Source organism: Tripterygium wilfordii, chromosome 15 (genome assembly GCF_013401445.1).
Source record: "Tripterygium wilfordii isolate XIE 37 chromosome 15, ASM1340144v1, whole genome shotgun sequence".
Taxonomy (NCBI): Eukaryota; Viridiplantae; Streptophyta; class Magnoliopsida; order Celastrales; family Celastraceae; genus Tripterygium; species Tripterygium wilfordii.
The window spans coordinates 2,496,049-2,518,482 of record NC_052246.1 but is presented as its reverse complement, the minus strand read 5'-3'; the positions used below and the strand labels follow the sequence as shown (position 1 = coordinate 2,518,482).

Genomic DNA, 22,434 nt, shown 5'->3' with positions numbered 1-22,434 from the left:
TCTTGTCACGTATTGTATAAGGTGTTCATCGTCACACGAAATTACTTATTTACCTATTGTTGTTTAGTGCCCATAGTTTTGTCCGCAACAAACAAGCACACCACCTCAGAGAACGTAAGAGATCATCAAAATATTGGAAATGGCGTGACTGAGCACAGGGAGAGAGAAAGAAAGACTCTTTTGGAGCGACAAATAGCAGAGCCATTGGAGTTTCCTCAGACTGGGTTGGCATAATCGCCTCTCCTTTCTCTTTCTTTCTTCGAGATTGACATAAAACCTGAAATTTGTCTCTCTCTGTCTCTGCTGTAACCGTCGATATATTGTTTTATATTTAAATCTCATGGGTTCTATATACTCTTCTCTTCGCATCCCTTAAAATTGTGTATACAAGCTGAAACATCCTTTCTTGCACACCCCGTGTACTTCGTCTTCTCCATCAGTATTATTAATTGATTTTTCAGTGGGGATTGGGAGTTTTGGTGTTTAAATGGCAAATGCATCTGGGTTCTTTACTCCTTCAGTTCCAAGCCTGAGGAGTAGGTTTCAGCCTTCGATACGGATTTATCGATCTGGGTTTTGCTCCGAAGGGGTTTCGAAGAAGGTATGGTGCTTCAGTGCAATGGAAGGTGCGGCGAAGGTATCCCCTTCTGAATCTCGAGTACCCAGGTCGGTATATTCCTCTGGCTCCTCTAACTTTCTGATGATTGATAAGTTTTTTTGGTGCAATTCTTGAGTAATTAAGACTAATAGTGTACTTGTATAGTTGTATTGCATGAAAGAAATAACTGCTTCGTTGCTTTGTTGAATTTCCGGATCCTTATTTAGTGGGTGTGCCTGATTGTCGAATTGATTGTTTTGGACCTTTGGTTTAGGTTTGACTCGAAACCCTGGATAGGATGGTGGTTTTGAACTTTAGGCCTAACCCCCTGGAAAAAAGATTAGTGGACTAGAAACTCATTTATGAGTCTCACTTGAAGATTGATCTTATTTGCAGTGTAAAAGTGAATGCTACTGCAGGACTTGTCCATAAGCTCGTGTTGTTTATCTGGTCAGAATTTGTGTTGATACATCAGGATTAATCACCAACTAATAATGTTAATTACACTGACTGTTGAAGTGTATGATTTTCAGTCTCATATACTGATTGGACTATTAAAAGTTTTGGACTTGGTGAAAACAGACACTGCTGAGATGCATGATGGCTAGTTATAATAATCAAATAATTATAGTGGAAAAAAAAAGTTTGGTTTCCGTGAAACCTGCACCGGTGTACCCAGTTTAGAGGAGCAAACTTAGTAGTATTCCATTAGTCAGGAGAGACATTTATTGCTGAAAGTTTCTAAGAATCATGGTATGAACATCTGTCAACTTTGTAGGCTCTAACATGCTTTCTAGTAAACATGGCATGTGGTAGTCTTGGAGAAGGCATATGATAGGGTGCTAAGAGATGTAATATGGTGAATTTTAGGGGAGAGAATTCTCAATTAGTTATATTACTATGATCAAGGATATGTATGAAGGAGAACCAATTGAGGAGTTGACAGTATCACATCACAATAGGTTTGCACCAGGGATCAACACTAAGCTTATTCCTATTTGTTATAGTGACGGATGTACTCGCTCGACATATCCAAGGTGAGGTACCTTGTGCATGTTGTTTGCGAATGATATAGTTCTAGTGGATGCGACAAAAGTTGGGGGTTAGCTTGAGTGTCTTTGACAATTTTATTTTTTTCAAATGCTTTCTGCATCGTAGAAGGCTTGTGTCCCTGCCTAATTGTAGTTATTACCTGTAAGGGCTCCAGCCTGGCTAAAAGGTGTTCATCGGTACAACCATGTCAGTTTCTTGCCTGATTCTGAAATAAACTTCATTGATCTTAATGTTGTTTGCCTTTTCTTATGAAATGATCTATAGGCTTATCAGTAAAGGTTGCAAGTTAGTTGGATCTGGCTCCACAGTACCAACCCTTCAGGTTTCAAATGATGATCTGGCAAAAATAGTTGATACATCTGATGAATGGATATCTGTTCGCACTGGGATTCGCAATCGAAGAGTTCTGACAGGTAACTAGACATTTTCATTGTATCCTAGTGTCATACTGTTGGAAGCATCAGACTAGTGTGAATGGTAGCTCAGCCTCTTAAGTACAATGCTCTTGAGCCTAGGGGAAGGCCATTTAGCACAGGAGTTCAAAAATCTAGTTCGGGTAACCATGGCTTGTATGATTATCATTTATTGTTTCCTTCTAAAAGAGATGTGAGATGTCTCCTAAAGAACCATAATGCATAACCCATTCTTTTTCCTCAGTTCCTATCATTGAGTTTGGGCCTCTTGACATATGTAAGCACAATACATGGGTGTATCCATCTAGTTGTGTTTGGTACCTGGGTTATCAAATTTAAATGCTGTTTTTTTCCTGGTGCTCAACATGTAAGCAGTCATATTTCTTTGACATTTAGTCTTGTTCCTGTAGCATGCTTGTTAACAAGATGAAAGCACAAAATGCATCTTTTATTTTATAAATGAGATTTTATGGTAATTTTCACAGGTAAAGAAAGCTTGATTTCTTTAGCTGTGGAGGCATCCAGGAAAGCTCTTCAGATGGCAGAGGTTGATCCTGATGATGTTGACCTTGTCTTGATGTGCACATCTACACCGGAGGATCTTTTTGGAAGTGCTCCTCAGGTATTCACTTATTTGAATTGACAGTGTGCATTTCATTATAAATCTTTGATGTGTGGTAAGTTGGAGTTGGTTATTCTCTATTCATTTTTTGCTACTCAATATGAGGACTGTCGAGATTTATAGTGAAATTTCAGGATGCACATAATTTATTCTTGGAGTGGTGTAAGGTGTAAGGTGTAAGGTGTGTCAGAGTGATCCTTGCACTTGGTACATTGGCCTTACATCTGTGGAGAATGAGTTGATTCCTATTCAGATGTAGATTGTTATTTCTACAGAAAATTAAATTCTGCATTTCTTTCTCCTCTCTATCCCTTTTAGACCTTCATTATTCTTCCTGCACGACCTTTGCACCCTTGTTCCTCTACCACACTCTTTTTATGCATTTCCTCAGTTTTTTTCCAGTGATTGCGGATTCGCAGTGTCAGGAGTCTGAAAACTTTAATGAACTTCAAATTTTGGGAGCGCTTGGTCAGAATATTGAAGTCCGTAGTCTGTACATAATATCAAAATGCTTAAGTTGATCTCCTCCTTATTAACTTGGTTAACGATCTTTCTAAAACTCTTTTGTTCTTCTTTGTTCTGTGTTTTACTGTAACGTGCAGATCCAAAAAGCACTTGGCTGCAAAACTAACCCTTTGGCTTATGACATCACTGCTGCATGTAGTGGATTTATCCTGGGTCTTGTCTCAGCTGCCTGTCACATTAGGGGTAATAAGCATTTGTACTTTGCTGTAGTTCTAGTTCCATTCCAATGGTTAATATTGATTTACTTTTCCTGTTTCAGGAGGTGGGTTTCAAAATGTTCTGGTTATTGGTGCTGATTCTCTTTCTCGATATGTTGATTGGACAGACAGAGGGAGTTGCATCCTATTTGGGGATGCTGCCGGTGCTGTGTTGGTACAGGTATGATCCCTATTATGCTGTGACGTGGTACTCAACAATAGTTTCGTGTGCTTGTAAATGAATTATTGTTTTAGATGACTGAATCGAGAAACTTGAGGTCAACCTTTATTTATCGCTTTAGAGGGTTGGATAGTATTAGAAGTATAAATGCGCATTGTGCTTGTTTTTGCTGAAGAATATGGACTTTACTAGCCAATGAAGGTCGGCATGTGTGCCCCATGCCCTTGAAACTGGTACCTTCAGCATTCAAATCTTAAAAGTTAAAGTTTCTGGTATAGATCTTTATTATCAATTGTTTTACCCATTGCCGTACCATGAGTGTTTCAGCGCTAGTGAGGATTGCCTCATACTATTACTAGATTCAACTGTGCGGCTAATGTGGTCGGAACAGTGTTTCTTATTTTATCTCATTGCAGGAATTATGGTGAACATATCAATGTGAATAATACTTCCACCAAAGAATAAATAGGATATGTAACTCGCAAAATATTTTTACCCGTAATGTCTCATAGATTTAGAAAATATAAATATTTAACTAGGAATATATTACTGTTACTTTTAGTGCAGGTGTAATAGTTGGTTGCTTTCAGTGTCCAATTTCTTTGTTCCAGAAGGGCTTGGGATTTATTGAACTTTGACTCCTTACTTCTTGCTTCTATCTAGAACTTGTAGACGGGTGGATGTCCTATAGGGTCAAACACTTCTGAGCGAAACCAAAAGTGAAATCAGCAGCATTTTCGAGGCTCAATTGCATTCCTATTTTCTAAAGAAACCAACAATAATAATATTGCAATAGACTTATATCAATTGCCGCTCATGATTTTAATTTGGTATCAGCAACCGCCGACCATAGACAAGAATTAGCCTACTAGACATGCCTGCCCCATTTTTCCCATTCTTATGAAAGTTTACAACCTTGAAACATAATTATAATAATATATGATAGCTCTGCAGGCTTGTGACTGTGAGGATGATGGCTTATTTAGCTTTGATGTGCATAGTGATGGCAATGGGCAAAGGTACATTCTCTTCTAACTTGATTTGAACGTCATGCATGTCTCTTCTAGGAGTGTAATTGAGAAGTAAACTTCTTTGTATGCAGACATTTAAATGCCACTATGAAAGAAAATGAAAGGGATGATGAGTTGGGATCCAATGGTTCGGTGCTAAACTTCCCTCCAAGACGCTCCTCATACTCCTGCGTTCAAATGAATGGCAAGGAAGTTTTCCGCTTTGCAGCGCGATGTGTGCCACAATCTATCGCATCTGCCCTTGGAAAGGCTGGTCTCTCAAGCTCTAGCATTGATTGGCTACTGCTCCATCAGGTACAGGAACTACTTTTTACCTTCATTTTCGGGTCGCAATGTTAGAATATATCTTGTTTGCTCCTTGTCGATCCGTCTTGGAAATTTTTAACTTTTGGTTGTTGAATGACATTTTGCCCACATTAATTACCACTGCTTTTGATTAGAATATGCTATTCTGTCCTTATCTTGAGGAGTCTGGCCAAATTGTGGACTTGACTGAGTCAGGTCATAAAATCGGATGATCTCTTTAATGGGGCAGAAAAGAAAGGACTTAAATTTTTGTTTGTTTATTTATTTTTATAGTATATAATATGGACTTAACTATTGACTAAAAGATGGATCTGGGGGGAGTAGATTCATGGTAAAGAATATTATGAGAAATTGTTTGATATTCAAAATCTACAGGCAGATCATATAGAGAATGCCTATGTAGAAAATTGGAAGTTTGATTGTTGATGCAGAGCATATTATTGTAGTTGGTTGCTCATAGTTGAGATTTCCTTGAATGCCCGCCTTCACAACACTTCTGTGTTTCAGCGCCACTGTGATGTCAAGTGTATGTACTCGATATGTATGATGATAGTTGGTAACAGAGACTCATGAATGCAGGCAAACCAAAGAATCATCGACGCTGTTGCAACTCGTTTGGAAGTACCACCAGAGCGGGTCATATCAAATTTGGCAAATTATGGTAACACAAGTGCAGCATCCATCCCATTGGCGTTGGATGAAGCCGTTCGAGGCGGGAAGGTGAAACCGGGGCATACTATTGCAGCAGCAGGTTTTGGAGCTGGTCTAACTTGGGGTTCCGCAATTCTTAGATGGGGATGAATGAAACCTTCCAAGTTCTCTCAGTGTCGTTGTAAGAGAGGAGAGTTATCCAGCCCAGATCATTGCTTCCCATTCCATGCCTTCCGCAGATGATTGGGGCCATTGCAATCGCATAGTCTGCAACAGCTTCCTTTCACATGTTTTTATTTTGTAGCCTTTTAATTTTTTTTTCCCAGGTCATAATGAATGAATATTTTCCCCCATTTGTGCTTGACAAACTTGAGTTTTCTTAACCTTGCTATATTGGGCTCCAACTAGAGTATATGAGCTTTCTGGTATTTGACAGAAAGTGCTTGTTCCTTCTGTTGGCATGACTCAAGAGTTGGAAGAACAAAAAGAATAAGGGAAGTTTCTCTCTCAAAATTGAATCCACTTATTATCATGTAAGGTACAGAATGATCTAATACACTGCATCTTTGGCAGAGAAATCAAGAGAAGTTATAGAACAATAAATAATATACAGTAACAAAAATGTTGGTATTAAGGACTATTGATCTAGACCTCCACTAATCCTGGAACCGATCCTCTGTAGAGTACCCTCAACTGCAATATCAAATGCATCCATCCTTGATCTCAAACCCAGAGAACTTTCGTGTCTTCTGTAAATAATTCTTGGCATCAACTCAATAACTTTCTCCCTCATCTTCCTCACTCGAGCTTTTGGTATTCTCCTCAACACATCCATTATTCTCAACCCCTTAAACACCACATCTTCCTTCTGTATAAACACTGAGAACTCCTCATACAACTCTTCTGGCAAGTGCCAAGTGTACTGGGTTTTCGCGGAAACTAGCTCGAAAAACACCGGTATACAACCTGCAACAATGGCATCAAAAGTCGACCTCCGTGTCGGTGTGTCACCCGGAGGCTGCAGACAAAACGTTGATTGCAACATAGGCCTCATGTACCTTATTGGGTCATGCTCGCAAATCCCATTCGAGCAATCCACAATGTCACACATCTTGGTGTAGTACCCGCCTCTGTTTACGAGATCGACATTGCTGCTGTTCTCGCATTCGTCCCTGATGCTCCTCCTGATGTTCGGATTCGCGGCGACTCCACCACCGCCGGCGAACAACATCAGGGAACTCCTTCGCGAATTGCTTACCCGCCTGATCCACGATTCCAGGAGCGCCAAATTGGGGGGATGGAAGGACGTCAAAAAGGGCACCGCTTGCTCCTGCCAAGGCCAGGTCCGGGCCTCAACAATCAACGCTGTGACATTGTAAAATGCCGGCAATTTGAGAAATGAAGTGCCCCACAAACGAGGGTCAGCGTCCACCTCCTGAGAAAAATCCCACGCAGGTCTCGCCATCATCAAGAAATGGTCATGCCCACCGTGCCGTTTCCATATCCACGGATTGTCGTGCTTCAAGAAGTCGTAAAGCTCGAGCCCCTGCTCCGCGCTGTTGTTGTATTCGGGTCCATAGAGGTACCTCACTGCATCAATCGCAGCATAGTAAGGGAGGTAAATTGCGTTGGCGTCGACCGGATCTGCGGTGAGGCAAGGGTACTCAAGCATGCGACGGTGGAAGGTGAGCTCTAGCAACAATGGGTCAGTCCGGTACCAGCTCCGAGAACGATTATGGGTCTTTCGACCCAGACCGTGATTTGCTAAAAAGGGGCAGAAATTGTCGTAAAGTGGGTACTCCGAGCAGTTGGAGAGGAGATCAAGGTTGAAGTAAGTTGGGAGGCGTCGGATATGGATCCAACGGTTGGTGCAGTCTGTCGGGTCTGATTCGACGGCAGCGATTTGGTGGGGGAAATTCGTACTGACAAAACAGAGGAAGGTAGTGATGATGGAGAGGACGGTGTAAATCCATTTGCAGGCCATAAAGAGAGAGAGAGAGATAGATTTGGGATCTCTGGTTTTGTTAGACAGAAAGCAACTGTGCACAAAAATTAAGTTTCTTTATCGAATTTTAATTATGGTTGTGGTGGTGAGCGGTGACGGGCTCTGTTTGTTTGTAGAACGAGCAACTGTCATTTAATTCAAGTAACTGTTAAAAGTAGTGGAAGTCGAGAGGGTATGATTGTAAATTTATTGTGAAGTTTGACCCAAGACTGTCGGTGGAAAAAGCAACGGTCCTGGGGAATCGCCTTTCCACCCAAAGCGGCGACGTTTCCTACTTTTTATGATGACTCGTTTTCTCCTTCCTCGTTAAGGACTTGCTGGAACTGGAATTCAGGCCCATAGCATAACAAAGCCTTAATACATTACATTTTAAATGTCCAAAGTAAGATTTCTATATAATGGGCCTACTTGGCTTTAAGAGTAAAACAGGCGCACCTTTCTGTTGTCAACTGGGCTTTCTTCTTTAGTTAAACGGCCCATGAAATGTGGGAAAATTCCGCGCGGCCCATATAGCCCATGGCCTCCACTTGTACGTTCGGCACATAACACATTACTGAGTAAAGTTGGAATTTTACAACGAAACTTTTTTTTTTTTTCCGTAAACAATGATTACACTATATAAATTTGTCAAAGATATGAGTTTAAATTTGGATGGTCAGATCCCTGAGCACATAAAATTTTTATCTGTGGACATGGAAAGTTTCACCAAAGCTCAGCGCGTGGTCACAAATATATTACTCTTAGAGAGAATCAAACTCAGAACCTTCCGAGTTCATAAGATTTTATCTAAAAAAAATCACCACTAAACTATCACCTAAATAATTTCATTTACGAGGAAACAAACATTCATAATATGATTGTATAAATTAATTTAATTAGCACGGCATGATTCGATGTGAGTGAACTAAATTTGTGATCCATATTGATGTAGACAATATTTTATCAGTAGCATGTGCATGTGGAAACGGCAAATTCCATACGAGTCTGAGTATTCCACAAACGAAATTAAGGGTGTCCACGATCGGTTTCAATCATTTTTTTTTTCTTTTAGTTTTTGACATAAATTTAACTGATCAATCGATCAGTTTTTTCGATTATTCGATCGTTCTTCACTACACATTATGTTTAATAATAACCAACTAATCGATTGATTTGACAATTGATTTGTTTTAACACGATTTTTTTACAGCCCTATGCCGAATCATCACCCAGAGTTATACAAATGATGATATGTATGATCTGTGTTAGGTCGTTTTTCTCCAAAATTATTCGATTGTATTGTTGTCTATAATGACAAAGCGATTGAGGAAGTCAAAGCACAATCATCCACCAATTTAGGGGCACCGCTTGTGTGTCTGGTGAGTAATCATGGGACGTGGACGATAACGTTGTCTATCCAATAATGTAATTTTATGTAGCATAGATTTAACCACATGTCATGAAACTAGCCCCCTTGTTGGCATTACAATAGTACGATAATTACAAATCTGACTCAGCAAATTACCCCACCAAATCCTTGATTGCTAACCATTTTAGTACAATATTTACTTTCCAACCTAATAGATTATCAATAGTTCCCCCTTACAAAACACCAAACTCATGTCTCTCACACACACATATATGCATGTATTTACTGACTTTGAATATTCTGATTTAGAGGAATTACTGCCCAATAAGGCAATAATTAAGAAGGTATGCTAAGTCACATGTCGAGACTGCATATGGTAAAATGACTGCGGGTTCTCGTACAAAAATGATGGATCTACGTGGACTATGTTTGTCGTCTAACAATTAAGATCATGGTCAAATATCTCCAATTGAGCAAGAAAAAATTGATCCAACAACAACAAAACAGCTCACCCATTGAAACAATTGCCTTATATATCACTGGCTGATCAACTGATCAACCTTGATAGTCTCGCTCATTCATTTTTTTTATGTAACAGTAATACAATTACAAGCTCAAGTTTTTTTCAAATCCTTGTTTTTTCTCATTAATGAAAATGATTAGCAATACAAGGACAAGCCAATTCCTTCCAGTCTCGTATCCCGACGACTCCTCCAAGGCTCCTCTTTTAAATGGGTCCCATCCGGCAGGAGACGAGCCAGACAGCCGGCGACCCAGGAAGGAACTCCTGGTGGTCGTTTCTGGGTTTTTGATGTTTGCTCTGTTTGTGGCATTAATTGTTGTCAATAATGGATCAAACGACATTCATGTTCAAAACAATGCAAATGAAAACGGGTCTATTTCGTCTTCTTCGAAGACGGAAAAGACAACGCCATCGGAGACCCTGAGGCCGATAACATCGCGTGGCGTGTCGGCCGGTGTGTCCGAGAAGGCGAACCAGATTTTGGGAGGAGAAGCGTATCCGTGGGACAATAGCGTGTTGTCGTGGCAAAGAACAGCTTTTCATTTTCAACCCGAGAAGAACTGGATGAACGGTAATCAATCGTCTTCTTCTTCAGATTTTTTTTTGTTGTTTATTTTAAAATTGGCTGTTTTGAAGGATAAAGAGTTCAAAAGTTCTACGGCTTTGTTTGGTATGGCTTTTTGAGGGTTTGGAAGTTCAAGAAATCCTTTTGAATTACAAAATGTTTAGATAAACCAACAAGAATAGAAGAGATAGAATCCCACTTTTTTGGAAATTCCTTGATGCAAACTAACAACCAAGGCCAGCCCGCACCCACACACGCATGGGCCGGCTGTAACCAAGGTCCAGAACCAAGCTCAATCTCTAGGCTGGTCAGAAAACCTTGGTTATTAATCTAAGACAAGCCTCACGCATATATTGTGCAAAACTTGCTCCCACTCTTCCGATGTGGGGCAAGGGAACGCTCCCATCACAGACATCATTCCTTTTTGAACATATGTCATTGTGCATTGTGGGGGCCATTAGCGGCTTTCCTGATATTGACAACATTGTTTATACATTGCTGTAATTGTAATTGAGTATTGATTTTTTTTTTGGATACATTATCACATAAACATATCTGATTGTTCTTGTCTCTGTCTTTTTTTCCTTCATGGTTGGGTGATTGGATGAATTTTGCTCTGATGGGGAAACGTGGTTTATTCTGCTTCAGATCCCAACGGTACGACATTCTTCCTCAGTCAGTTTTCTGTATATTGATACATTTTATTTGTTTCTGGTTCTCACTAAGTTGTATTACTAAATCAATCACCATTTAGAATGGCTCATTGAACTTGTTTTTTTTTCTGACCAGAACTAACCATCTTTGTTTACGCAGTAACTGGTGCTTTGTCAAAGGTTTTGGAGCAGACCCTTTGTATGGATTCATGTTGTTCAAACACGAGAGTGAAGCACTTGAATCCTTGCCCAAAACCCATTGACCGAGTAAATTAACAATGCCGAACCCGCATTTAAAGTTAACAACAACTGAACTTCCTGTGAAATCATTAGAGCAAATAGAGCACGTTGTTTTTGTTACTAATTAATACTGAGATTTCAGAGGAAGCATGAGATCATTTTTGGTGCAAACCAATCCTACTAGAATCCTGTAACTGCATATATCTTTCAAATTTTGCTGGCTAATTAATTGTTTACTGTGACCAACTTTATGTGTGGATTGTTAATTTAGCTTCTAATATTCACCTGCTAAATATACAGGTCCATTGTTCTACAAGGGATGGTACCATTTCTTCTACCAGTATAACCCAAATGGTGCAGTGTGGGGTGACATAGTTTGGGGCCATGCAGTATCCAAGGACTTAATCCATTGGTTTCACCTTCCGTTCGCAATGGTTGCTGATCAATGGTACGACTTGCATGGTGTCTGGACTGGATCTGCCACAATCCTCCCTGATGGCCAAATCATTATGTTATACACAGGATCAACCAATGAGTCTGTCCAGGTGCAAAATCTTGTGTATCCTGAAGACCCCTCTGATCCTCTTCTTGTCAATTGGGTCAAATATAAGGGCAATCCAGTCCTAGTACCACCGCCAGGCATCGATGTCAAGGACTTCCGGGACCCCACGACTGCCTGGTACACATCGGAAGGGAAGTGGCGTTTTACTTTGGGGTCTAAGATTAACAAAACTGGCATATCCTTGGTCTATGAAACAGAGGATTTTAAGAGTTACAAGCTGCTGGATAAGTTACTCCATGGTGTTCCTAACACTGGGATGTGGGAGTGTGTAGACTTCTATCCTGTTTCGTTAACCAGTGAGAATGGATTAGACACATCAGCTAATGGAATTGGAGTGAAGCATGTGTTAAAGACTAGCCTTGACGATGATAGGAACGATTACTATGCGCTTGGAACTTATGATGAAATGGCTGGTACATGGGTTCCTGATGATCCCAGAATTGATGTTGGCATTGGAATTAGGTATGATTACGGCATAGTCTATGCAGCCAAGACATTTTATGATCCGAACAAGAAGAGGAGAGTCTTGTGGGGTTGGATTAAGGAGTCGGACAGCGAAGCTGCTGATCTGCAGAAGGGATGGGCATCTCTACAGGGTGTACCAAGGACAGTGGTGTTTGATAAGAAAACAGGAACAAATCTTCTTCAATGGCCAGTGGAAGAGGTGGACAGTTTGAGATTAAGCAGCAAAGAATTTAACAGAGTGGAGGTCACAGCAGGGTCAATTGTGCCACTACAAGTTGGCATAGCCTCACAGGTTAATGTACCATTCAAAAGTTTTGAGCTTTACGGTCTCCAATTGAACAACAACAAAACTGTTATCTTATTTTACAGTTGTTTTCGATGTAACAGTTGGATATCGTTGCTGAATTTGAGTTAGACAAGAAGGATTTGGAGAGAGCCTCCGAATCCAATGTGGAATTCAGCTGCAGCGCTAGTGATGGATCAGCTGAACGTGGTGCACTTGGACCATTCGGCCTTTTGGTTCTTGCAGATGAGAGCCTCATTGAGCAGACTCCAGTCTACTTCTATGTCACCAAAGGAGCCAATGGCACCTTCAAGACTTTCTTCTGCACAGACCACTCAAGGTACATTATTGCATTTTCAATTGAAGATCATCATATCATCATCTAAACCTTAATCTAAGTTGTTTTTGTACTCAGGTCTTCAAAGGCCAGTGATGTCAATAAAGAAATTTTTGGCAACTATGTTCCAGTTTTGGAGGGCGAAAAGTTATCTTTGAGGATATTGGTAAGCCGATCATGCTTATGTTTTGTTTTCCCCGCGATTTTAAGAATGAAGGTTTTAGTCATCATAGAACAATCATTCTTAACTACAACATGTATGTTGCCATTTTATGCTGAATAGGTTGATCATTCAATAGTAGAAGGATTTGCTCAAGGTGGGAGAACTTGCATAACATCAAGGGTTTATCCAACAAAGGCAATATATGGTGCTGCTAGACTGTTTTTATTCAACAATGCAACAGAGACCAAAGTTACCACTTCACTCAAGATTTGGGGAATGAAGTCCGTGCCCCCATGAAACCCCCCCTTATGTGAATAAACCCACTTTTGAGATAAGCAAACAGAAGTGAAATTTTGTCTTAAAGTTGTAGAATTGTATAATCAGTTGCTTTCATTGCTTGATTGGTGTTTGTATTTTCATGTAATTTGTAGAGGAATAAAACCGTCATATTTAAAGTTACCAAAATAACCTTTAACGACTAAACACGTGTCATATATATGAGAGGTGAATCAAGGGAAAGGAAAGTTGCAAGGGTTCCAAGACTAGGGCATGAGATTGGCCACGAAATCAGCCTTTGAAAGGGAAAGCCAATCAATCCCCCTAATCAAGGAGGATCTTCTTGAATGCACTATTTATATCGTAAAAAGAGAATGTAAGGGATGAATTTTTGATTACTAAGAATATCTCACTTGAAATTAGAGATTGACTTGAACGTCATATTGTCCTCTATCATTCATGGTAGTAGTTGGAACTATTATTTCAAGTGTCCAGGATGGAGGTGAAATTAATCTTCTATCCAAAAAAACTAATCACCTACAATCAATCATACCCAAGTCAATTAGATTTCAATTGAAAAACCACAAACAATATACCTAACATAAAATTTCCTTATACTAATGATACTTGTGCATTTTATCATGAGGTGTGAACACAATTACACAAAAAATATTTGAGGTGGGGAAAGAAAGAAAGGGTAGGACAAGACAACGTGAGGGTTCATTGGTTGGCAATCATGTGCACTATCAGATTCAGAGGATCTGAACGTTGGGTCTCGACATTGGTCAAACAAAATCAATATTTTTATTTTTTAATATTCTTTTTCGTGTGTTATTAATAAATATTTATCTACTCGCTGTCACCGTATCCACTCCCCGCTCTCTCACTTTTTACTTTCTCTCTCATGCTCCATTGAATGAATGATGACCGGTCACCGACACAAAAGCTTCGCTTTATACACAACCTTTGCACGCTCAAACGAGGACTGAATAGAGCCGTTTTAACTATCCTCTCTCTGTCTATTGTTCTTTTCAAAGGTTCTCGTTTCTTCTTCTAACTGATAATGTAAAACAGGACAAGGGAAAAAAGAAGAAGAAAGAGAGTAATTTTGGCTCCCAATTGTGATAAACCCCCGAAAAAGAGTTGCTCAAAATGGCTTTGTCTAGGTTCTCTATACTTTCATTCCTTCACATTGTGTTGCTTGTGGGATTGTGCTCTGCGGCGGATCCGTCCGTGTTCTATAATTTTGAAGTCTCTTACATCACTGCCTCTCCTCTGGGTGTGCCTCAGCAGGTCTGTTTACTAGAACTCTATCTGTTTAGTTTGATTTTACACGATTTTGAGTAGATCTTTGACGAGGGTCTACTTAATTTCCACTATTGGAAAATGGGTTTCCTTCAAATCTCTCTAAGTTTCAGTTCTTGGGTTTTGATCTGCATAATGTGCTTAAATTTAGAAACTTTTATCTTTGTGTTCTTGATTTTGCTTCTGTAGTAGTGTATGAGCTTAGGCTGAAGTGTTTTAATGACTCTAGTAACTGCTGCTAAAGCTTCATTTACTCTGCAGGTTATTGCTATAAATGAAAAGTTTCCAGGTCCCACTATAAATGTGACTACTAACAACAATGTGGTTGTCAACGTTAGGAACAAGTTGGATGAGAGTCTCCTCTTGCACTGGTAGGCTTACTGATGCGACATTGTTGTTAATCATTGTAAAATAGTTTTTTCTATGGTGCTTGAGTTTTGGGAACTTTGATGGATGTGGTAGGTCTGGGGTTCAACAAAGACGCAGTTCTTGGCAGGATGGGCTTCTTGGCACCAATTGTCCCATTCCTCCAAAGTGGAACTGGACTTACCAGTTTCAAGTCAAGGATCAGATCGGAAGTTTCTTTTACTTCCCCTCCCTACATATGCAGAGGGCATCTGGTGGGTTTGGCAGCTTCATTATTACTAATCGGGCCATTATTCCACTTCCATTTGCCACTCCAGATGGGGATATTGTCATTTTGATAGGTGATTGGTACACAAGAAATCATACGGTTTGTGCTGCTTGGCTTGTTGAATCATTACGTCTGAAAGTGCTGATATGGGTTTGAAGTGTCATTTAATACTGGTTCTTTTTTTGGGTTGTAGGCTTTGAGAAAGGACCTTGATGCAGGGAAAAATCTTGGAATGCCTGATGGAGTTCTTATTAATGGCAAAGGTCCTTACCAGTATAACAGAACCCTTGTGCCAGATGGCATTGATTATGAAACTATTGAAGTTCACCCTGGTAATTATTGTGCAAATGAAATTGTTCACATGTCTCAGAGGATCTATGATTTAGTCTTATTGCTCATGCCTAATATGGAAACTCTATTAAATTAAGAATTTACGCTGAATTGTCATCCACATGAATGATCCTTGCATTTATATTTTGGCAGCAGAATGGTTCTTCAGTTGTTTTTTTGTTGTAGTGCTTTGAATATAGTTTGCTTTTAAAATTCCCACTTTAGGTGATCATCTTGATGCTGCTTTTTTTTTTTCACCTCACCGTGGGAGACTTGTGCACGGGTGTTATGTACCTTACCTTTTATCATCCTCCTTGACCCTGTAATAATTTCTGCCATGTTGGAGTTGCTCTAGTTCAAGACTTCTGCTTTTTGATGACAATGTTACTCACTTACTCTACTGGCAGGGAAAACTTATCGCATTCGTGTACACAACGTGGGAGTGTCAACTAGTTTGAATTTCAGGATCCAGAACCATAATCTCCTTTTAGCCGAGTCAGAGGGATCGTATACAGTGCAACAGAACTATACTAGCTTAGATATACACGTAGGACAATCTTACTCATTTTTGGTGACCATGGATCAGAATGCAAGTTCTGATTACTATATTGTAGCTAGTGCTAGATTTGTGAATGAATCTCGATGGCAAAGAGTAACTGGTGTTGCAATTTTGCACTATACCAATTCCAAAGGCAAGGCATCTGGTCCCCTCCCAGAGGCACCAAATGATGAGTATGACAAGACCTTCTCAATGAACCAGGCAAGATCTATCAGGTTCATTTCTATCATGGTCCAAATGCATTTTGACATGTTATTCTAAAGTTACTTTTGGTATTGTGACACATGATCATCTCAAGCGTTAGAACAAAACTATTGGATGACTTTGAACTCTATTGACTTTGTTTGACAACTTAATTTTTTTTTTTTGGAATGCAGTCAGAAATCTGTTTGCGAAAACGGTTTCTTATTGTAGACTACTACAGTTAGGGGCGTAAAAAATATATTTTTCTATCTTGTTTTAAATGAACTGGAAAGGGAGTATTAGCTGCAAATTCAGATCTTACAATGTCTTTATAGTTTGAGATTCTGAAATTTTTAACTTCATGAGAATGAATTAGAATCAGATAAAAGATCAACTCAAAATGTTGTGGGATTTGGCTCAATAATATTAAGACGATAGAATTATTTTTTTTAATTACTTTGCCTACTGGTTGTGTATTGGTACTCACTATTGGGATTCTGTGGTCCAATTTTTTCAGATGGAATTTATCTGCAAGTGGTGCGCGTCCTAATCCCCAAGGTTCATTTAGATATGGCTCGATCAATGTGACTGAATTATACGTGTTGAAGAATAAACCACCAGAGATGATTAATGGGAAACGGCGAGCGACACTTAGTGGGGTATCATTTGTCAATCCTTCTACTCCCATCAGGCTTGCCGACCAATTCAAAGTGAAGGGAGTTTATAAGCTTGATTTCCCACCAAGGCCACTTACAGGACCACCTCGAGTGGAAACATCTATAATTAATGGTACATTCAGAGGATTTGTGGAAGTCATTCTACAGAACAATGATACCAAGATGCACAGCTATCACGTTAGTGGATATGCAGTTTTTGTCGTCGGGTAGGAATCTATTTTTATCATTTAAATTCCACTGTGACAACATGCCTTTGGTCAGAGTGCTCTTAACACTTGCACTTCGACTAGTATATCACAGGATGGATTATGGTGACTGGACGGAAAATAGCCGGGGCACGTACAATAAGTGGGATGGTATTGCACGCACCACAGTTCAGGTATGATAGAAAACTGAGTTATTTTTCCCCCTTAACTATATTGCTTATTAAAAAACTTAATAGTGTTCCAATAATTGTTTTCTGCTTGGCTACTGAGTTGCTTGGAAACCTATTTGTTGGAGTTGATTTGAGCTGGATATCAAATATATTTTGAGAGTGCTAGAGAATATATTCTTAACTTGTTTAAGTAAACTCATTGGTTCAACTGCTACATTGTTCTTAATTTCAAATCACTTGAAATTGAGAAAGTTCCTGAATCGTTGTGTGAAGAACTCAGATGTTGCCATAAACCTATTGGAGATAAGGAAGCTGGTTGGGAAATTCTGGCTTAGAAGTGTTTCCTTCATGGCTTTCTGTTATGTATACTTGAGCATTAACAAAGAGTTCTTAAACTAATATTGGTTTCCCTGTCTGCTTTTCCCCTATCCTGGGGCGCCTGGGCTATCATTCCTCACCTGCATTCTGCATGCTATTTCTGCCTTCAGCCTCTTGTTCATGTAGATTTCAGAAGTAAACATGAGCATTAATAGATTTTTTGAGGATGTTTTGGGAAGATTATTTTTTGCTCGAGTTAATCCTCAATTATGCTGTCGCCATTTTCATCATTTTAATTTTAGCATGGCAAACTCAATAATCCTGAGGGTTGAGCAAAAGTGATAACTTCTTCGTAGTGTGTAGTTGGAGTTTTCGTGTGTGCTCAGCCTTTTGTCTTTATTACCTTGAAGCTTTTATGGAAACATCTCTGTCTCTCTCTCATGTAATCTAGGTTTATCCTGGAGCGTGGACTGCAATCTTGATTTCCCTCGACAATGTTGGAGTCTGGAACATTAGAACTGAAAACCTTGACTCATGGTATCTCGGCCAAGAAACATACATTAGAGTTGTCAATCCAGAGGCCACCAACAAAACCGAGTTGCCCATGCCAGACAATGCCCTTTTCTGTGGCGCTCTAGGCAAAATGCAAAAGTAATTGCCATCACCAGTGCAACAAAATATTCACTTTTTAGTCCTTTTTGTTGAGTAAAATCCTGAATCTACATGATTTCTTTTTCAGGCCCCAAGATATATCTTCGGCAGCAACAATCACAAACAACAGATCAAACATGTTCTTCACCATACTGATATGTGTACTGATTTTCCTTTTCCGCTAATTGATTCTCGAGTGAAGCTTAGTAGTGCAGTTTGAAGTTGCGAGTGTAGTAGGAGTGTTAATTCTCGTCTGTGGATAAAAAAAACCATCTCTTGGCATTGCATTTTTGCTCTTTTGTTGCGGTTTGTCCCTGGTTTTGCTGTTTAATTTATTGGGGAGTCGATCGATCATTCTTTCATACCTAGAATTTATGTAGTGATGAGGATTCTTCAATTTTTAATACAAGGTAAACAGCCCATTGTACTTTATTTTGTCTTAGTAGGAACCAATATGCTTTTGCAACTTGTTAACTTTGTGATATGATATTGTCGAAAACTTTGTTGCAACTGCTTGCATTCTTTGTCAATCTGGAGATTCCTTTGAGGTTTCATTTGCAGGGGACCAGAACATTCTCAAAATGTTCATAGACCATCCTGTGCAAAGGTGAATTTGAACACTATGTAATACAAAAAAAAAAGTTGGGTCCACATTTTTAGCAGATATTAGACTAGTCTGTCTAGTTGGGACTCATGCTTTTTTTCCTGAGAAAATTTTGTGGTCTGTTTTGGCTTTCCTAAATGCTGCCAGCCAAGATGGATCACCATATATATGTTCCTGCTTCCTCATTTGAGGTTTTATTGTAACTCTGCATAAATGACAGTGTCTTTAGCAAGAGATGCTCTCATGGCCTCTGCTTTTTATATATGATACAGAAGGTTCTGAAAAGCTGAATGTGAGACCCTTCAGCATGTAATTTGTCATCAACTTTAAGATCTTGTTTACTTTTTTTCTTTTTCTTTTTCTTTTTTTGTGACAAAATCCTCTCAAGTGTTTTGATGTTGGGGGGTTTCAAGGGAATGGCCATTTTGTGGTGGTTATGGTCGCATATCCGCTAGCAGCACTAGAAGTAATATCAAGACCTCAAATTAAGTTTGCGTTTTAGATATTTGACATGGGTATAAATTCGAGTTATATCGGCTAGAACTAGAACTAATATCAATAGTAAAAGATCTCAAATTAAAAATCGGTTTAGTCATGAATTCACTAAGAATACCAACAAAAGAAAAAGAAAGAAGCACAGAAAGACTACGAAAGAGCAGCAAATAGATCCTTGAATACTCAATTAGTAGGGAGAGATGCCCACGTTGGGAGTAGTTGGAGTGAAGAAATTATCTCTCGTCAGCACATCTTCTCCTTCCTATACAAAAAAAATTAACCCCAGAGCAGTAAAATAAGTATACATGTGGTAAAAATTTATTGTTCACTGTGTAATATATGAGAGGGTTGCGTAGGTTACCTGGGTGCGCACGTTAGATCTCTTTGCGGTCTGATCAGGCAAGAGACCAAAGTGAATGTGTGGAAAGTGGGCCCACTGACATAATAAAGACAAAAAATAAGTTCAATAAAAAGGACCCCACTAGAAGATGCCCTACCACTCAAACACGGAACAAAAAAGAGAGAGAGAGAAAGAAACCCTAATTTGGTAAAGAAGAAGAAAAAGAAACCCTAAATGAGAATTTCTTGAATCTCTTACATTCTTTGCAGCTGCACTAAAGGCTTCTCTGTGTGTTATATCCGGATTTCCAGCCTTGATGCGTTGAATCTCGTCCCTGCCCAATTCCCATTAATTTATAACTATATATACATCTACATTATATTATATATATATATATAATACATGAAACAGAATATATATATATTAAGGAAAATGTAGTAGTGTTTGAAATGATGACTCACTTGATGAATCGGTTGTAGGCGGAGGGCACTCTCTGTCTCTTCTCCGGAGCTGACAAACATACACAGATAGTACACAAACACATTAAAATTTTAAAATTACTTGCTGCTAACTTTTATTGCATTTTTGTGTTTATCTTCACTCTTCTCTAGTCTCTACTGTCACTTCATTATCAATTTCATCTCTCTCTCTCTCCAGTACCTAACTTACATATCATTCAATAGATTCTTCTCTCTCTCTCTTTGCTTTCTATTTCCGGGAGAAAGAAAATTCTCAAATCACTCTTAATCAAAATTAACTCCACATTTTGGTAGAGATAATCGAGAACAACCAGCAGACGTGCCCTTTCAACAACTCACTAAATCCAAACACGGGTCAGACTAAAAATGTCAAACATGTCCGATAAATTAGTTGGACCGATACCTAATGCAAATCACTAGATTAGACTCGAACTCTCGACCAAACCACTTGAAAATAGTTGTGCTAGTTTAGAATCGAACTCTCAACCTTGGGTGAGATTTTTTACTCTTTAAGTCCGAATAGATAACCAGTTAAACTATCACACAAGTGGTTATAAACGGTGTTTCACATAGATAACTTTGCCTTAAACCGATGCTTGGTCTTAAAAACAGTTAGGCTTTTGGGAACTACTGCTCATCTACTATGAAAATTTGTATGTTGGTGGTTGTGCAACACATGTTTAGCAGTTACTAGGGTCTTACTTGAAGGACAATCTATTTAAGGTGAGTAGACATGAAAGTTATTACTAAATCAGGGCTTCTGGTATCTATAAACCCAGGTGACAAAAATGACGGGCACAAGAGAGGGTTTGGTTACAAACTTAATGTGATTAGAGTTCCTTTCTGCTCTTCACACGGCCAAGAAAAGTAAGCAAATGGTCTCATTCTTTTTTCCCATTTTCAAAATAAGCAACTTCAACATACTCAGATTTATCTCCCCGTTTTGGCTTGTAATCTTTATCTCCCCGTTTCAATAAAACCCATCAGATTTATCAAGAAAAAAAAAACGAACTCTTCCTTCCAAATATCACTCTTGTTGGTCTAGATATTAAGAATAAAAAAGGAAAATTAATGTCTTAAATAAATCTCACGTCTGTTGATGACTGGAGGCCTTGGAATCTCATCAGCCACTCCTCGATTTGGCATAGTGAAGTCATTTGCACTTGTTTGATTGATCAGAAAGTTATGTTCTGATGGGTTTGGGATCTCTTCCTGAAAATACCAAAAATAAAAAACAAAGTTGTTCCCAAACATATATCTTAAGTCACACAAACAAACACATATGCAGCATATATATACATATATATACCATGAGATTATGATGAGAAGGAGTGAAGAAAGAGTGACCCAAGTGATGAAACTGATTGGAGGATGAGAAAAGGAGTCCACCCATGTTCACAGGCAAGAGATTGGTGCAGTGACCGCATCGAACCGTAACAGTCTTGAAAAAACTTGTACATGGAACGCTCACCTATATATATATCAAGAGAGAAAACAAAATTAATTAACAGGAAGCCCTAATTTGATCTATGCACTATAAAATTAAAGAAAATTTAAATGAATTGATTGATACCGCGAGGACAGTGTCACAGATGCTACAATGGACATAACAGAGCTGCTCCGAAGGAGGAGGGAGGTTATGGTCCAATGAAGACAAGGTGGAAGAAGAAGAAGAAGAAGATGAAGAGGAGAAGGACATGCTTCTCCTTTTTGTTCTTTTACAAGATAAAATTGTTTGATTGGTTCAACTCAACTCAACTCAAACTGATTTGATTGATTGATTTGATTGACAGCTTAACAACCAAACACACACACCATTCTTGGATCTGCTTTCCTTTCTTTGATTGTGAGTTGTGAAAAAAAGAAAGAAAGGCAATAGTTTCTAGAGAGAGAGATGGATGGTTCACTATTTGATCTAATAGGCATAAGAGTGAAACCCTTCTCCTTCCACTGTATATTGGTGTTGTTTATAACATCATATGATTGTCAATTGTCATGTAGTCATACATACATGCATGTGCATGCCACATATGAACCAGCTACACTACTAGATATGAGTGGTTGGCATTCCCAATGTGTTTTAGAGAGAGATGGAAGGGGGGGGGGGGCGGCAGATGTGGGGGAGAGAAGGTAGAAAGGGACGTGTGCATGGTGGTGACATAGCTTTCACTTACTCATCTGTTGTTTTCAGTTTCAGTAATTAACAAGAGAGTGGTGTGTATATGTTTGTATCTTTTGTGGTGATTTTTAATTTGGTTTGGCTCAGTTTCCGAAACCCCATAACCCTAATAAGACTTTTCGCTTTCTAGTTTGTATATTATCTCCCGGACAATAAGCCCCGGCTCCCTAGGGCTACGACCATCGGATCCCAACCCACCCTCCCTGATTACACATATCATAGCATAATCATGACAAATTGACAGTCCTCTACTTATGGTTTTTGAAAAAAAAATGTTGGGTGATTTGACCTTTCATTCTCTTTTTTG

At 39.1% G+C, this 22,434-nt stretch overlaps 5 protein-coding genes across 5 annotated transcripts; 3 read left to right on the top strand and 2 right to left on the bottom strand.

The window, feature by feature from the left end:
• The first annotated feature begins 73 nt into the window (after positions 1-73).
• LOC120016775 (3-oxoacyl-[acyl-carrier-protein] synthase 3 A, chloroplastic-like) lies at positions 74-5,981 on the top strand. Its single transcript, XM_038869691.1, has 8 exons — positions 74-666; positions 1,916-2,064; positions 2,550-2,686; positions 3,289-3,394; positions 3,471-3,589; positions 4,544-4,608; positions 4,692-4,914; positions 5,506-5,981. The coding sequence occupies exons 1-8, from the start codon at positions 488-490 to the stop codon at positions 5,725-5,727; spliced, it is 1,200 nt and encodes a 399-aa protein (XP_038725619.1). The 5' UTR covers positions 74-487; the 3' UTR covers positions 5,728-5,981.
• A 95-nt stretch (positions 5,982-6,076) lies between these two features.
• On the bottom strand, positions 6,077-7,707 carry LOC120016774 (probable xyloglucan galactosyltransferase GT19). Its single transcript, XM_038869690.1, has one exon. It carries the CDS (start codon positions 7,559-7,561, stop codon positions 6,215-6,217), a length of 1,347 nt encoding a protein of 448 aa, XP_038725618.1. The 5' UTR covers positions 7,562-7,707; the 3' UTR covers positions 6,077-6,214.
• A 1,743-nt stretch (positions 7,708-9,450) lies between these two features.
• On the top strand, positions 9,451-13,191 carry LOC120017126 (acid beta-fructofuranosidase-like). Its single transcript, XM_038870223.1, has 6 exons — positions 9,451-10,024; positions 10,667-10,675; positions 11,212-12,230; positions 12,326-12,561; positions 12,637-12,724; positions 12,842-13,191. The coding sequence occupies exons 1-6, from the start codon at positions 9,580-9,582 to the stop codon at positions 13,016-13,018; spliced, it is 1,974 nt and encodes a 657-aa protein (XP_038726151.1). The 5' UTR covers positions 9,451-9,579; the 3' UTR covers positions 13,019-13,191.
• Positions 13,192-13,988: 797 nt separating this feature from the next.
• On the top strand, positions 13,989-18,514 carry LOC120017127 (monocopper oxidase-like protein SKU5). The gene is made up of 9 exons (XM_038870224.1): positions 13,989-14,290; positions 14,564-14,673; positions 14,765-15,035; positions 15,130-15,268; positions 15,674-16,040; positions 16,526-16,891; positions 16,986-17,064; positions 17,831-18,030; positions 18,119-18,514. The coding sequence occupies exons 1-9, from the start codon at positions 14,150-14,152 to the stop codon at positions 18,213-18,215; spliced, it is 1,770 nt and encodes a 589-aa protein (XP_038726152.1). The 5' UTR covers positions 13,989-14,149; the 3' UTR covers positions 18,216-18,514.
• Positions 18,515-19,189: 675 nt separating this feature from the next.
• On the bottom strand, positions 19,190-21,873 carry LOC120017128 (axial regulator YABBY 1-like). The gene is made up of 7 exons (XM_038870225.1): positions 21,522-21,873; positions 21,258-21,419; positions 21,040-21,160; positions 19,931-19,979; positions 19,728-19,803; positions 19,491-19,565; positions 19,190-19,391 (listed from the first exon to the last, which is right to left on the bottom strand). The coding sequence occupies exons 1-7, from the start codon at positions 21,645-21,647 to the stop codon at positions 19,317-19,319; spliced, it is 684 nt and encodes a 227-aa protein (XP_038726153.1). The 5' UTR covers positions 21,648-21,873; the 3' UTR covers positions 19,190-19,316.
• Between the last annotated feature and the right edge of the window lie 561 nt (positions 21,874-22,434).